The 17,082-nt window shown below is 46.1% G+C and overlaps 1 protein-coding gene across 1 annotated transcript; it reads left to right on the plus strand.

Annotated features, from left to right (window-relative positions):
• Window positions 1–398: 398 nt before the first annotated feature.
• Window positions 399–16,482, plus strand: ndufa6 (NADH:ubiquinone oxidoreductase subunit A6). Its single transcript, XM_072492065.1, has 3 exons — window positions 399–572; window positions 13,607–13,722; window positions 16,278–16,482. The coding sequence occupies exons 1-3, from the start codon at window positions 437–439 to the stop codon at window positions 16,407–16,409; spliced, it is 384 nt and encodes a 127-aa protein (XP_072348166.1). The 5' UTR covers window positions 399–436; the 3' UTR covers window positions 16,410–16,482.
• The last annotated feature ends 600 nt before the right edge of the window (window positions 16,483–17,082 follow it).

Genomic DNA, 17,082 nt, shown 5'->3' on the forward strand with positions numbered 1-17,082 from the left:
GACCCACTGAGATCTCCAATTCCGGCCTCTTGAAGATCTTCATTGATCCACCTCCAGCTACCTGGATCCTGGGTTCTGACATTCCCTCCCTCAGCTTCCTTGACCACTTTTAAAACCTCCCTCCCTGGGACTGGATGACTGGCATCTCCCTTCCACCAATCACTGGGAAGAAAGGCGGGGCTATCCTTCGATTGACGTTAGCATTCACCAATCAGATAGAAGGAGAGTCGTGGCCGGTGCCAATATCCACCAATCAGTGCGAATAAAGGGCGGGACAGCAGTCGATTGAGGGCGGGCTGACGGCCAGCAGGCGGTGATTGACATGTTCCTCAACCAATAGGTGAAGGGTTGTAGCCGCTGCCGTCGAATCCGGGCCAATCAGCAGACGGGGATTCCTGGCCCCGCCCATCCTCCCCGCTCCCGGGTTCGGGTCAAGATGGCGGCGGCAGGCAGCGCCAAGTTGATGGGTTCGGTCAAGGTGGTGAAGCCTTTACTGTCCCGGAACCAGAGCGAAGCCAAGCGTCGGGTGCGGGAGCTTTACCGGGCCTGGTACCGGGAGGTGCCCAATACCAGTAAGGAGCTGGGGAGAGAGGAGGGGGGAGGGAGAGAGGCCGGAGAGTCGGGCCAGCCGCCGGGGACTGTCCAGCCGGCGGGAGCTGTCTCGGGGCCGGATCCACCCCCCATCCCCGGGCCCTGAGCTGGGGTAACCCGGGCCGGAAACTCCCGGGGGCCTGGCTGCTGACAGACCTGCATTTCTATAGCGCCCTTCACCGCCCTCCAATGAGTGAAACGTCCTTGTGGCGGTCACAGGAGGCCATTCAGCCCCTCCAACCTGTCTCACCGTCAATAGGTTGGCGGCTGCTCCTTGAGCCAAACTCCTCTGCCCCCCCCCCCCCCTTAAAATCCTGGGTCGTCACCAAGGGCATCTTCCGAACCTGCGACCCCTACCGTCTAAAAGGACAAGGGCAGCAGATACCTGGGAACCCCATCACCCAGAGATTCCCCCTCCAAATCACTCACCATCCCAACTCGGAAATATAGTGGCAGTTCCTCTAGTGTCGCTCCCTCTCTAACAGCACTGTGGGTGTACCTACACCACATGGACTGCAGCGGGTTCAAGAACATAGAACATACAGTGCAGAAGGAGGCCATTCGGCCCATCGAGTCTGCACCGACCCACTCAAGCCCTCACTTCTACCCTATCCCCGTAACCCAATAACCCCTCCTAACCTTTTTGGTCACTAAGGGCAATTTATCATAGACAATTCACCTAACCCGCACATATTTGGACTGTGGGAGGAAACCGGAGCACCCGGAGGAAACCCACGCAGACATGGGGAGGATGTGCAGACTCCACACAGACAGTGACCCAGCGGGGAATTGAACCTGGGACCCTGGCGCTGTGAAGCCACAGTGCTATCCACTTGTGCTGCCCAAGGCGGCACACCACCACCTTCTCGAGGTGCAATTAGCGATGGGCAGCAAATGCCGGGTCTAGCCAATGGCACCCCTATTCCAGGAATTAATATATTTTTAAAAATTGCCTCCACAATCTTCCTTTTGGCCCCCAAATTAGTTCTATCTTCTCTTATATCATTTGTCTTTTTTATAAATTTAGAGCACCCAATTCATTTATTCCAATTAAGGAGAATTTAGCGTGGCCAATCCACCTACCCTGCATATCTTTTGGTTCTGGGGGCAAAACCCACGCAAATACTGGGAGAATGTGCAAACTCCAGGTGGGCAGTGACCCAGAGCCGGAATCGAACCTGGGACCTCAGCAATAGATGTGAAATACTAACCAATTTTGTCACAGAGGGCAGTGTGTAGATGAGAAATAGGAGAAGCCACGGATCTGGAAGAGACATCATTGCAAGGGATTCTCCGGCTATGATTAGATAATAGGGCTACACAGTGCCAGGGACCCAGGTGACTGGCTGTGTGGAGTTTGCACGCTCTCCCCGTGTCTGCGTGGGTTTCCTCTGGGTGCTCCGGTTTCATCCCACAGTCCAAAGGTGTGCAGTTTAGGTAGTTTGGCCATGCTAAGTTGCCCCTTAGTGTCTAAAGTTTAGGTGGGGATAAGGCATGAGTGGTGGGAGTGGGTCTGTTTTTGGGTGCTCCTTCGGAGGGTCAGTGCAGACTCGATAGGCCGAATGGCCTTCTGCACTGCAGGGATTCCACAATTGTAAGAATGGAACCCAAAATTTATTTGCAGTGGTCACTCCTAGCAATGCTGTCAATGACGGGTGTATGTGCAACAGGTAGACCGGCGAGATCAAGTAAATTTTCCCCCCTTCTTTTTGGTTCCCTTATCACCTGCTGCAGACCCGATCTATCAGATACCTCCTTCAAGACTCACCCAACTCAATAAATCTGGGAAGTCATTGACCCAGAGTGAAAATTCTATGTCCTTGTTATCCTCGGTTCCTCTTTAACATTATTTGATATTTAACATTGATGATTCATCAGTTAAGGGAGGCTGGTAGGTGGTAGCCAGCAGATTTCCTTGCCTGTCTTTGAATTCATAGAATCCTTAGAATCCCTACAGTGAGGGTGGCTCGGTGGCGCAGTGGTTAGCACTGCTGTCTCACAGCGCTGAGGACCCTGGTTTGATCCTGGCCCCGGGCCACTGTCCGTGTGGAGTTTGCACATTCTCCCTGTATCTGTGTGGGTCTCACTCCACAACCCAAAGATGTGCAGCGTAGGTGGATTGGCCATGCTAAATTGCCCCTTAATTGGAAAAAAAAAAGAATTAGGTACTCTAAATTTATTTTTCTTTAAAGAATCTCTACAGTGCAGAAAGGTGCTAGTTGGCCTATTAGAACATAAGAACTAGGAGCAGGAGTAGGCCATCTGGCCCCTCGAGCCTGCTCCGCCATTCAATGAGATCATGGCTGATCTTTGTGGACTCAGCTTCACTCTCCGGCCCGTACACCATATCCCCAAATCCCTTTATTCTTTAGAAAGGTATCTATCTTTTTCTTAAAAACGTTTAAAGAAGGAGCCTCAACTGCTTCACTGGGCAAGGAATTCCAGAGATTCACAACCCTTTGGGTGAAGAAGTTCCTCCTAAACTCGGTCCTCAATCTACTTCCCCTTATTTTGAGGCTATGCCCCCTTTTCACCCGCCAGTGGAAACAACCTGCCCGCATCTATCCTATCTATTCCCTTCATAATTTTATATGTTTCAATAAGATCCCCCCGCATCCTTCTAAACTCCAATGAGTACAGTCCCAGTCTACTCAACCTCTCGTCATAATCTAATCCCGTCAACTCTGGGATCAACCTAGTGAATCGCCTCTGCACTCCCTCCAGTGCCAATATGTCCTTTCGCAGGTAAGGAGACCAAAACTGAACACAATACTCCAGATGTGGCCTCACCAACACCCTATACAATTGCAGCATAACTTCCCTAGTCTTGAACTCCATCCCTCTAGCAATGAAAGACAAAACTTGATTAGCCTTCTTTATCACCTGTTGCACCTGCACACCAACGTTTTGCGACTCGTGCACCAGCACACCCAGGTCCCTCTGCACAGCATCATGTTTTAACATCTTACCGTTTAAATAATAATCCATTCTGCTGTTATTCCTCCCAAAATGGATAGCCTCACACTTGGCAACATTGAATTCCATCTGCCAGACCCTAGCCCATTCACCTAACCTATCCAAATCCTTCTGCAGACTTCCGGTATCCTCTGCACTTTTTGCTTTACCACTTAGTGTCGTCTGCAAACTTTGACACATTGCACTTGGTCCCCAACTCCAAATCATCTATGTAAATTGTGAACAACTGCAGGCCCAACACTGATCCTTGAAGGACCCCACTAGTTACAGCTTGCCAACCAGAGAAACACCCATTTATCCCCACTCTCTGCTTTCTGTTAGTTAACCAATCCTCTACCCATGCTACCACTTTACCCTCAATGCCATGCATCTTTAGTTTATGCAGCAACCTTTTCTGTGGCACCTTGTCAAAAGCTTTCTGGAAATCCAGATATACCACATCCATTGGCTCCCCTTTATCTACTGCACTGCTAACGTCCTCAAAAAAGTCTATCAAATTAGTCAGACACGACCTACCCTTTATGAACCAATGCTGCGTCTGCCCAATGGGACAATTTCCCTCCAGGTGCCCCGCTATTTCCTCCTTAATGATAGATTCCAGCATTTTCCCTACAACCGAAGTTAAGCTTACCGGCGTATAATTACCCGCTTTCTGCCGACTTCCTTTTTTAAAAAAAAATAATTTTTATTAAAGGTTTTCATAAAATATCAATAACAAAATGAGAAAGAAAAAAGAACCCAACAGGGTTAAGTACAAAACACAATCTAAAAAAGCAACCCCCCAAACCCCTCCCCCCGTACCTAAATAATAAATTAACATTAACACCCCGACTTAACACAACAGGTGTATACACCCCCTCAGACCCTTCCAGTGTAAATAACATAAACAAAAATAAAGTAAACCCCCCCACCCACCCCCCGAGCTGCTGCTGCCATTGACCAATGTCTATCGTTCTGCCAGAAAGTCTAAGAACGGTTGCCACCGCCTAAAGAACCCTTGTACCGACCCTCTCAAGGTGAATTTCACCCTCTCCAATTTAATGAACCCTGCCATATCGCTGATCCAGGATTCCACGCTTGGGGGCCTTGTATCTTTCCACTGAAGGAGAATCCTTTGCCGGGCTACCAGGGACGCAAAGGCCAGAATTCCGGCCTCTTTCACCGACCTCCTTTTTTAAACTGGTGTCACGTTTGCTACTTTCCAATCCTCTGGGACCACCCCAGAGTCTAGTGAATTTTGATAAATTATCACTAGTGCGTTTACAATTTCCCTAGACATCTCTTTTAACACTCTGGGATGCATCCCATTAGGGCCAGGAGACTTGTCTACCTTTAGCCCCATTAGCTTGCCCAATACTGCCTCCTTAGTGATTACAATCATCTCAAGGTCCTCACCTATCATATCTTTATTTCCATCAGTCACTGGCATGTTATTTGTGTCTTCCACTGTGAAGACTGACCCAAAAAAACCTGTTCAGCTCCTCAGCCATTTCCCTGTCTCCTATTATTAAATTTCCCTTCTCATCTTCCAAAGGACCAATATTTACCTTAGCCACTCTTTTTTGTCTTATATATTTGTAGAAGCTTTTACTATCTGCTTTTATGTTCTGAGCAAGTTTACTTTCATAGTCTACCTTACTCTTCTTTATAGCTTTTTTAGTAGCTTTCTATTGTCCCCTAAAGACTTCCCAGTCCTCTAGTCTCCCACTAATTTTTGCCACTTTGTATGTTTTTTCCTTCAATTTGATACTCTCCCTCACCTCCTCAGATACCCACGGTCGATTTTTCCCCTTTCTACCGTCTTTTTTGTCGGTATGAACCTTTCCTGAACACTGTGAAAGATCGCTCGGAAGGTTCTCCACTGTTCCTCAACTGCTTCACCATGAAGTCTTTGCTCCCAGTCTACCTTAGCTAGTTCTTCTCTCATCCCATTGTAATCGCCTTTGTTTAAGCACAAAACACTAGTGTTTGATTTTACCTTATCATCCTCCAACCGTATTTTAAATTCCACCATATTGTGGTCGCTCCTTCCAAGAGGATCCCGAACTATGAGATCATTAATCAATCCTGCCTCATTACACAGGACCAGATCTAGGACCGCTTGTTCCCTTGTAGGTTCCATTACATACTGTTCCAGGAAATTATCCCGGACACATTCTATAAACTCCTCCTCAAGGCTGCCTTTACCAACCTGGTTAAACCAATCGACATGCAGATTAAAATCTCCCGTGATAACCGCTGTACCATTTCTACATGCATCCGTTATTTCTTTGCTTATTGCCTGCCCTACCATCCTGTTACTATTTGGTGGCCTATAGAATACTCCTATCAGTGACCTTTTCGCCTTACTATTCCTGATTTCCACCCAAATTGATTCAACCTTGTCCTCCATAGCACCAATATCATCCCTTACTATTGCCCGGATGCCATCCTTAAACAACAAAGCTACACCACCACCCTTACCGTCCATTCTATCCTTTCGTATAGTCTGATACCCATGGATATTTAACTCCCAGTCGTGACCATCTTTTAACCATGTTTCAGTAATGGCCACTAAATCATAGTCATTCACGATGATTTGCGCCATCAACTCATTCACCTTATTCCGTATACTACGAGCATTCAGGTAAATTACACTTGTGCTGTTTTTTATGTCTTTGTTATGAATCCTAACACCTTGATCAGTAACTTTTCGCAAATTATTTTTCCTCTTACCCTTTCTCCTAATTTTCCTTGTCTTTGAACCCATATCTCTACATAATAACCTGTCACGTAACCTGCTGCCTTGCTCTCCATTAACCATTATACTGTCCATAGCTTTACCCTTCCCTTCCCCCCAACTTGATAGTTTAAAGTCCTTGTGACCAACCTATTTATCCTATTCGCTAGAACATTGGTCCTAGAATGGTTCAGGTGAAGACCGTCCCAACGGTACAGGTCCCTCCTGCCCCAGTACTGATGCCAATGCCCCATGAAATGGAATCCCTCTTTCACGCACCACTCCTTTAGCCACGTGTTAACGTCCCTAATTTTCTCAACCCTATGCCAATTGGCACGTGGCTCGGGTAGTAATCCAGAGATTATTACCCTGGAGGACCTGTTCTTTAATTTAGTCCCTAGTGTTTGATAATCCCCAAACAGGTCCTCTTTCCTAGTCTTACCTATGTTGTTAGTCCCAACGTGGACCACAACAACTGGATCCTCCCCCTCCCTCTCCAAAATCCTTTCAAGCCGATCAAAGATGTCCCTCACCCTGGCACCGGGCAGGCAACATACCATGCGGGACTCTCGATCTGGCTTACAAAGGATGCCATCAATCCCCCTAATTATAGAATCCCCTACAACTACCACTTGTCTTTTTGCTCCCCCCTCTTGAATGGCTTCCTGTACCACAGTGCAGTGGTCAGTCAACGCATCCTCCCTACAGCCCTCTTCCTCAGCCACACAGGGAGCAAGTACCTCCTACCTGTTGGACAAGGTCAAGGGCTGAGGCTCCTCAACTCCTAAACTCAGGATCCCCCTACCTGCCTCCCTTGCAGTCACACCACTCTGTCCCTGACCACTGACCGAATTAACAGTACTTATTCTACCGGGTGTGACTGCCTCCTGAAACAAAGCGTCCAGGTAATGTTCCCCCTCCCTGATGTGCCGCAGTGTGTGCAGCTCGGTCTCCAGCTCATCAATTCTGAGCCGAAGTTCCTCAAGCAGCCAACACTTGCTGCAGATGTGGTCACTGACGGTCTCAATGGGATCCACCAGTTCCATCATCATACAGCAACAGCACATCACCTGTCCAGCCATATTCAACTAGTTAATTTAAATAATTAAAAAAAATTTTTTTTTTTAATATAACCTCAAGGATAAACCCTAACACCGACAAAAACACAGCCCTCTCTCGCCACTCACCCGAACTCAGTCACTCACCTAAACTCAGATGCACTCTGTTCCAATCCCTGACTAAAGGCACTCCTGCCACACCTTTTGTACCCTGCCTGATTTCTAATGAGCCAATAGGCCCGCTCCAGGAACTGAAGTCTCCAACTGCCACTCGACCTGTAAACTAAGCACTTTTAAATATGCACTCCCCTCTCCCAGCAACCCTGCAGCCTGCTCCAGGAACTGAAGTCTCTTTTAAATATGCACTCACCTCACCCAGCAACCCTGCAGCCTGTAGCTGACCCTGACCCTCTGAAAGAGCACTCTACTTAGGCACACTCCCCCACCCTTTCTCTGTAATCTAACCTACTCATCCTTGGACACTAAGGGTCAATTTAGCATGGCTGATCCACTTAACTTGCACATCTTTGACTGTCCAGAGCACCCGGAGGATGCCCGTGCAGACACGGGGAGAATGTGCAAACTCCACACAGATGATCACCCAAGGCAGGAATCGAACCGGGATCACTGGTGCTGTGAGGCAGCAACGCTACCCACTGTGCTGTGACCTGATGCTGTCATATTTCATGGTGCCAGGGCAGCATGGTGGCACAGTGGTTAGCATTGCTGCCTATGGCGCTGAGGACCCAGGTTCGAATCCCGGCCCTGGGCAGCCTGGTAGCACAAGTGGATAGCACTGTGGCTTCACAGCGCCAGGGTCCCAGGTTCAATTCTCGCTGGGTCACTGTAGAAGCCAGGTATTTCGAATACAACTAGTATAGGTAAAAGATAGCTGTTTAAGCATAAATATTAAGCCCTAGTTTTAAATACTCATTTAAAAATGAGAATTTCAGCACACATAAAGTCAGGTCTTCAATAGATACATGAAACAGCAAAAAATTCCATCATAGATTAAAACAGCACAGTTGCAAGACAATTTGACACTGCTTGTGCTAATTGTCAAGGACAAGGACTGAGTTCCATGGCAACGAGGTGGCAGGAGTCCAATGCAGTTTGTAAGAGCATTGAATCATATATATATTTTACTCAATCTTTCTCGATATGAAGTCGCCATTGTTACATTAGCCAAGCTAGCTTAAAACCAGTCTATTGCTGGTAAAGATTAGCAGAATATCACATTCCATAACATGTAGACATGAAACAATTAAAAGCAAATGTTGCACATTGAAGATGGACGGCTTGCCATCAAATCAAATGTGTTTGAGTCTAACCCAAACCAATTAGGATTATATTGGGGGGTGATTAGATGACTTAAGACAGATATGAAAGTGTATAACTGAAAAGTTTCTCCCCGCCATTTTAGAGTTGTCTTTTGGGGGTTCTGTCTTTGATTTTTTGATTGTTAGTCTGTGTCAGTGATGTAGTGTATTTTTGACTTTGAGTTTGAGTTTAGCTGAAGATTAGCTTTCTCTCTCTCTCCATGTTTCATTGCCAGACTTTGACCTTTTAAAAGTTACTTTCGAGCTGTCTGCCTAAGCAAAAAGATAATGTCTGTAATTCTCTGAAAGCTTCGAATTGTCTACGAACTGCCTTTTAAATGACTTTCAAATTGTAATCAATAGAAGACAAATAAAACAATTCTTATTGGCACCTGAGAAGTTTTCACTTAAATTTCTGCTGAGTCCCAGTATTCGCAAAGTGCTACTGGTAACCGAATAGTGGAAATGATATAAATTCCTTCAACTTTACACAGTCGAATAATACTAGGAATCCAACAACTTGGCATAGTCCAGAAATATTACAAATCTTACAAACTTGTCGTATTGCGCCAGGACTTTGATTCATCAACTAAGCTTCCCCCAACTTGGCGTAGTTCGACAGGTTAAGATCCCCTTCAAATTAAAGATTCCAACAGTCACTGTCTGTGCAGAGTCTGCACGTTCTCCCCGTGTCTGCGTGGGTTTCCTCCAGGTGCTCCAGTTTCCTCCCCACAGTCCAAAGACGTGCAGGTTAGGTGGATTGGCCATGATAAATTGCCCTTAGTGACCAAAAAGGTTAGGAGGGGTTATTAGGTTACGGGGATAGGGTGGAAGTGAGGGCTTAAGTGGGTTGGTGCAGACTCGATGAGCTGAATGGCCTCCTTCTGCACTGTATATTCTATGTTCTGGGTCACTGTCCGTGTGGAGTTTGCACATTCTCCCTGTGTCTGCGTGGGTTTCGCCCCCACAACCCAAAAGATGTGTAGGATAGGTGGATTGGCCACACTAAATTGCCCCTTAATTGGGGGGGGGGGGGGGGGGGGGAAATTGGGTACTCTAAATTTATATTTAAAAAAAGATTTCATGGGATCCAAGGTCAGGATCAATGTTGAGGACTCCCAGGGCAGCTCCCTCCTGATTCTATCCCACTCTGCCATTACCTTCATTGGGTATGACCTGCCGGTTGGACAAGATATACTCGGGGACGGTGATGGTGGGGTCTGGAACATTGGCCGTAAGTTATAACTCCGTGAGTATGACTGTGTCAGACTGTTGCCCAACTAAGCTGTGGGACAGCTCTCCCAATTTTGGCATGAGCCTCCGATGTTAGTAAGGAGGCTTTGCAGGGTCGACAGGGCAGATTGTGCATTTGTCATTTCCGGTGCCATCTCTGTTATCCTTGTTGTTGGTCTTGGGTGTTCTGGTCATGGATCTGGATTCACAGATTAAGCTGGCGGCTAGATTGTTGCTAAGCTTTAACCTTTACCGAACATTAGGCTAACCATGTACGATAGGGAAACAAAACACAGAAAATGCTGCAAAGACTCAACAGGTATGGGTGCATCCCTGGAGAGAGAGTTAACATTTCAAGTCTGCTTGCCTCGCCATACAGACACTGCATTAACTCTGAATCTTTCCAGCCTTTTCTACTTTGATTTGAGATTTCCAGCACCTGCAGTATTTTGGTTTTGGTACAATTGAGACTCAGCACGAGACTCTACATAGAACTATCTCTCTGCAATGCTCAGTTATGTGATCTTGCGTCACTGATGATATAGACTATATGTTTACATATTTAACATTAACCCATTATACTACATCTCCCCCCAAATCTCTGCCTTAATCTCGGGTCCACAAAGATGAGCGTTGCGATGTTTGCACCAACTTCATGGATCGCATTCTCATCTTTCTCAGAGGATGTGTCTCGGGTTCTCCATGTTCTCTCTGAAACCCTGCAGAGCAGCGAGTGAATCGTCAGACACTATTGGTTCTCTGTTCAGGTTGCTGTCCTGAGCAGGTGATTTAGTCCATTTTTTATCAGATGTTCTGATGGAGCTAAACCATTCTGGAGTGGTGTGGACAGTGCTAAGTGTATATCATTGTTCATTTTCGACAAAGCTTTGACTGCTCTTGCTCCTCTCTCGGCCGCACCATTTGTTTGTGGCTACCTGGGTGAACTATTGAGGACAGATTCATAGCCTTCTGTAACTTTCACAACCTGTGGACATGTAATCTGAAATGACCAGATCTGGAATGCCATGTGTGGCAATCGTTTCTTTCAGTGAATTAATTGATCGTTGCTTCTGAGGTTGTTCCGTGAAGACGTTTAACCTCAATCCATCTGGAATAATACTCAACAACTATGAGGAATGCCTTCCCCTTAAGCTTGAATAACTCCATTCGGATACGTTCCCAAGGTCTGGATGGAAATGATGCCATCAGTGGATCCTTTTGATCATGGCAATGGATTACAAAGGTGAAAATCATGTCCTGGAGAGATTTTGAGATTCCTGACCACCAAACCGAACGTTGCACCCTAGCATGATGCCTGGCATTGCCCTAGGTGCCCTAGTGTATTCTTTGAAGCATACAAGTGTGTGCTCTCTTGGTATGACCAATCACTCATCATACATTAATAAGTTGTTACAATACTGAGATGTCTGTGATGCTCAAAGTATTGTTTCATGGGACGGTACCGTGGTTAGCACTGTTGCTTCACGGCGCCGAGAACCCGGGTTCGATCCCGATTCTGGGTCACTGTCCGTGTGGGGTTTGTACATTCTCCTCGTGTCTGTGTTGGTCTCACCCCCACAACCCAAAAAGATGTTTAGGGTAGGTGGATTGACCATGCTAAATTGCCCTTTAATTGGAAAAAAAAATTGGGTATTCTAAATTTATTTTTAAAATATTGTTTCAAGATGAGATTGCAACGTATTCAAACGAATACGTTGCAATCTCATCTTGAAACAATATTTTAAAAATAAATTTAGAGGACCCAATTGTTTTTTTTTTTCAATTAAGGGGCAATTTAGCGTGGCCAATCCACCTACCCTGCACATCTTTGGATTGTGGGGGTGAGACCCACGCAGACACCGGGAGAATGTGCAACTCCACACTGACAGTGACCCGGGGCCGGAATCGAACCCAGGTGTCGTGAGGCAGCAGTGCTAACCACTGTGTCGCTGTTTGCAACGTATTCTGCCAATCCATTTTTGCACATCTCAGCATGTTCTTCGTCTGTTTTCTATGCTTGCTGTATTTCACTCAGCCTCGGTGTGGCTGCTGTTGTACATGTTTGTTGGGTCCTTCACCAGCCGTCCCAGGGAAATTGTTTGGTCCCCTCAAAGGTTTTCCAATTCATCTCCTTTAAGTACGAATTGGAGATCTGGGCAAGCTTTCCAACTTAACAGTGAACATTCTTGATTGTGGATCCCGTGCAGAATTTCTGTGATTTTTTTTTTCTCCCTTTATCCTGGAGTTTTCAGCTGAAGGCCTCCTAGACCAGGGGGGCTTATGCTCAATCTCTGGAAGAAGTCTGTTTTTGACCACTGTTTTGTGTCTGAAAGAATTGAAACACCCGCTCCAGTGTCTAACACTCCAATAGTTCCCATTTGACCCTGCAATTTCTCCCAAGAATGGCACTTCTAGTTCTTTTTCTTCAACTTCTTGAATGATCTTTAATTGTGTCTGTTAAGAACTGTTTGCAAACTGATTTAAAAGGCTCTTCTTGTCGGGATTTCACATTTTTGGTGGGGCATTTTTTCATGCAGAAACAGCCTTTTACCACCACAATGAGAAGACGGCTACTGCCCCTCTTTGCCTTTGCTCTGTTTGGGATTAGATGCACTACAATTTCTGTGGTATAAAGTGGACTGTACCAGCCGTAAGATTTATTTTCCGCCTCGAATAAAGATTTGTTTTGCTTCTTCTGCCTGCCTTGTTTCCTGACCGCCTTTGATAGGCTCAAATCTCCCCATACCACTCCCAACAACAATGCAACCCAAAATTAATTTTTCTTGCTGGGCCCCATATTTGCAATTCTCGGCTTATTGATATAACGCATTAATAAAGGATCTCTCGGTTTGGGTGCACCTGTTGAATTGTGCTCGCTAATAGAGTTTTTATTTCAAAGATTGAGATAAGTATCAAAAGCTAGGCTGTTTCAATGGGCAGTTGAGAGTCAACGCATTCCTATGAGGCTGGAGTCACGTGTAGGCCAAACTGGGTAAGGACGGCAGATTTCCTTCCCTAAAGAACATTAGTGAACCCGATGGGGGTTTGACACTCAAGTGGCTCAGTGGTCACAACAACTGACGCTAGATTTTTATTTCGGATTTAGTAATTAATTAAATTTAAATTTCCCCGGCTGTCACGATGATGTCTCTGGGCATTTGTCCAGGCCTCTGAATTGCTCGTCCAGTAACATTACTGTGCGAGCACTCCTTCGATGCCACATGGACTGTAGCAGTTCAAGAAGTCAGCTCATTAGCTTCCCGAGGGAAATTGGGAATGCACGATAAATGCTGACCTTCCCAGTGATAATCTCGTTCTGTGAATTATTTTAAAAAATAAATTATTTTTTTCCAATTAAAGGGTAATTTAGTGTGGCCAATCCACCTACCCTGCACGTCTTTGGGTTGTGGGGACAAAACCCATGCAGACACGGGGAGAATGTGCAAACTCCACACGGTGACCCGGGGCCGGGATTCAACCTGAGACCTCAGCGTTGTGAGGCAGCAGTGCTAACCACTGCGCCACCGTGCCAGACCATCACGCTGATGGGGGTGAGACGAAGAAGCGGGAGGAGGGTCGCAAGGAGGGTAAAGAGTGTGACCCAGTGAGTCTACACTGGACATTTAATGTGACTCGGTACAGATGGTAATGTGTAGAACGGAACTCTGCAATGTTTGATTGACTGTGTCTGCATTCCGTTCTCTCTGCAGTACAGAAATTCCACCTGGACATCTCCGTGAAACAGGGACGGGATAAAGTGCGGGAAATGTTCATGAAAAATGCCCACGTCACCGACCCCCGGATTATTGACTTGCTGGTGATTAAGGTTCGAAAATCTGCGATTGCCGGAATTGTGCAGTGAAACTGACTGTGTGGTTGGAAGTGTGCTGGCTTTGGGAAGTGGGAGTTTATACAATGTCAATGTTATGGTCACAGTACAGCCAGTGATTCCTTCTCTTCTCCCCTTGAAAGTGTGGAGTCTTTGATGGTGCTGGATCCAGGGGCCAATGTAGGTCAGTGAGCACTGGGGTGACGGATGAATCAGACACCGTGTGATTCAGGGGCTCAAACCTGCTATCCTTATCGTGTAACACACAAAGCAATGTCACAACACTTGAGACAGCCCTAACCAACGTGACCAATGGCATTCTCTGTACACCAGCCTTCTCCCAATGACTGTTCTCTATTGGCCAGCTCCGAGTGGAACTGTCCTTGCCTGGTTCCAGTCTCCATTCACAGCCAGGGCATCTTCTCCTCCTGCTTCTGCATCTTTACCTCTGGCATTCCCCCAAGGATCCTTCCTTAGCCACCTTGTCTTCCTTGCCGAGATCTTCCCAAGATGTGGACATAGGGTTGGGCTCTTCACCTCCTGCTGCCTCCGTGGTGTCAAATTTCGGATCTTTGATGATCCGCAGTTTCTTACAGTAAAATATTGTGAAATCCAAAGCCAACATCATTTGGTCCGCGACACAACCTCCCAATTCCATCCCTGGCCCCAGCCTCGGTTTTAGGCTGGACAGGGCTGCTCACAACCGCAGCATCTTACTGAAGCAGCGCTGAGCTTCCATCCCCAATTCCTCTCCACTAATAGGGAAGGAACTCTGCCGTCCTTACCTGCCCTGGCCCTACATGTAACTCCAGACCCACAGCAATCTGGGTCGACTTTTAACTGCCCTCGGAAATGGCACAATTTGTTCAAGGGCAATTAGGGATGGGCAACTAATGGCAGCTTGCCAGTGATTTCCATATCCGTTGAAGATTACAAAAACTGTGAAGTAAGAGAGAGACTGGAGGAAGAGTGGTGCCTGAGTCCTCGGAGATTTGATAATTCAGGGAATTGGTAGTCAAGATCAAGAGTCCAGAGGGGGTATGTTTAGAAAGGATGAGTTAGGAGGATAAAATGGTAGCATTGTTATGTAGAGGTAACAGGGCATTAGGAAGAAAGGGCATAACTAACATTAAGGTAGAAACAGAATTATGAGGATTTACTGCAGACCTAATGGAAGGGAAGTGGAGGAAGAAATAGATAGGAAAATCTCTGAAATGAGTAAAAAGCACAGAATAATAATCATCATTGGAAAATTTCTTAAATAAATTGGAATGAGAAGGACTGGAAAGGAATGGAGTTCTCACAATGTGCGTAGGATTCTTTTCTCACCCAGCCAAGAAGCCCGAGACAATTGCTGAATTCAGTAATGGGAAATGCACCAGTGTCAATGAAGGAAGCATCGGCACTAGTGCTTACAGCATCGCATGATTTTAAAACAATAAATTTAGTGCGTCCAATTTTTTTTTTAACATCTTTTTGTGGGGGTGAGACCCACTCAGACACGAGGAGAATGTGCAAACACCACACGGACAGTGAACCGGGGTCACCCCTAGCATCGCATGATTTAAGATAATTGAGGGAAACAAAACATCAAAGTAATTGGGGGGTGGGGAGGGGGAATTCAAGTGAAATATATTCAGCCAGGATCAAGAACAAATGAGCTAATAATAAAACATGAATAAAGAGAGATGATGATTAAACTGTCTCACGGCGCCAGGGACCCGGGTTCGATTCTGGTCTTAGGTGGCTGCCTGTGTGGTGTTTGCACATTCTCCCCGTGTCTGTGTGGGTTTCTTCTGGGTCCTCCCAGAGTCCAAAGATGTGCAAGTTAGGTGGTTTGGGGCAGCACGGTGGCGCAGTGGGTTAGCCCTGTTGCCTCATGGCGCCAACGTCCCAGGTTCGATCCCGGCTCTGAATCACTGTCTGTGTGGAGTTTGCACATTCTCCCCGTGTTTGCGTAGGTTTCGCCCCCGCAACCCAAAGATGTGCAAGGTAGGTGAATTGGCCATACTAAATTGACCCGTAATTGGAAAGAATTAATTGGGTACTTGAAATTTAAATTTTTTAAAGTTAGGTGGTTTGGCTGTACTCAATTGCCTCTTGGTATCCAAAGGTGTACAGATTAGGTGGGATTACAGGGATGTGGGTTACAGGGACCTAGGTAGGGTGCTCTTTCAGAGGTTTGGGACAAACTCGATGGGCCGAATGGCCTCTGTCTTCGCTGTAGGAATTCTATGATTCTACTAAGTGTATTGACAATTAAGTTGGATAACAAGAGAGAATGAGAGTGTGAAAGACAAAGTAGAAATCCAAGATTAAATTATCACGGAATATCTAAGGAAATAGTTTTGAATTGATGCAAGGCTGGCGGGGGGGGGGGGTGGGGGGGGGGGTGATAGAGATTGAGAAATTAGTTTGGAACTGAGACAGGGCTGTGGAGATAATAATAGGATGAGGTTTGGGTTGAATGGCCTCCTGTTTTGTAAAGTTGCCCGATTCTGTCACTGCTCCTTCCAGCTCGGATCTCTCACCTTGCTGTTTTCCTTTTTCAGGGTAAAATGGATCTTGAAGAAACTATTAAAGTGTGGAAACAGCGGACACATATCATGCGGTACTTCCACGAAACAGAAAGCCCCCGACCCACAGATTTCCTCTCCAGGTTCTATGGCGGCCATGATGTGTAAATAATGCGGGAGAATGGCTATTGTAAAATAAATGTATTCAAAAATAATAAAAATCCTGTTAAGTTAAATATAATGGATTTAATGATCTGGAGCTGGTGGTTGCTTCTGTGTTTCACTATAATGACAGAAAACAGCAGTGGGAAATATTTAACAGGGTGAACGAGAGAAATATATTCAGCCAAAATCCAGAATAAGAAAGCTAATAGTGAAACAAGGATAAATACAGAGAGATGATGGCAAAACTGAAATGGAGGAACAAAGGCAAGCATTAAGTACTGAACTCTAAAGTCTGATTTTAATTATTCTGAAAAGATTCCATATATTTGCTCTATCTAGGTACTGTTGCGAGATCCCACTATAGGGTAATGTTTTCTTGATGGCAGAGGAAGGGGAATAATGGCATCAGCTGTGGCATTGTGGGAGTCAAGTCCCAGTTCAGAGTTTGGAGCCCATTGTCCAGGCTAATAACTTCCATTGCTGTACAGAGGGGATGCTGCACAGTCAGAGATGTCGTCTTTCAGATGAGGCATTAAACTCGGGGGCCCTATGCTCTCAGGTGGATGCAAAAGATCCCATGGCACAATTTGAAGAGCAGGGGCATTCTCATCAATGCTTTATCTCTCAACCAATACCTAAAACATTATCTTGTCATTTTCTCATTGCTGTTTGCGGG

The sequence above is a fragment of the Scyliorhinus torazame genome, chromosome 29, assembly GCF_047496885.1.
Source record: "Scyliorhinus torazame isolate Kashiwa2021f chromosome 29, sScyTor2.1, whole genome shotgun sequence".
Classification (NCBI taxonomy): Eukaryota; Metazoa; Chordata; class Chondrichthyes; order Carcharhiniformes; family Scyliorhinidae; genus Scyliorhinus; species Scyliorhinus torazame.

Coding starts and splice junctions, on each gene's coding strand:
- ndufa6 (XM_072492065.1), top strand. CDS start 437: ATGGCGGCGGCAGGCAGCGCCAAGTTGATGGGTTCGGTCAAGGTGGTG. Junction 573..13,606: donor CCGGGAGGTGCCCAATACCA/GTAAGGAGCTGG, acceptor TTCTCTCTGCAG/TACAGAAATTCCACCTGGAC. Junction 13,723..16,277: donor TTGACTTGCTGGTGATTAAG/GTTCGAAAATCT, acceptor TTCCTTTTTCAG/GGTAAAATGGATCTTGAAGA.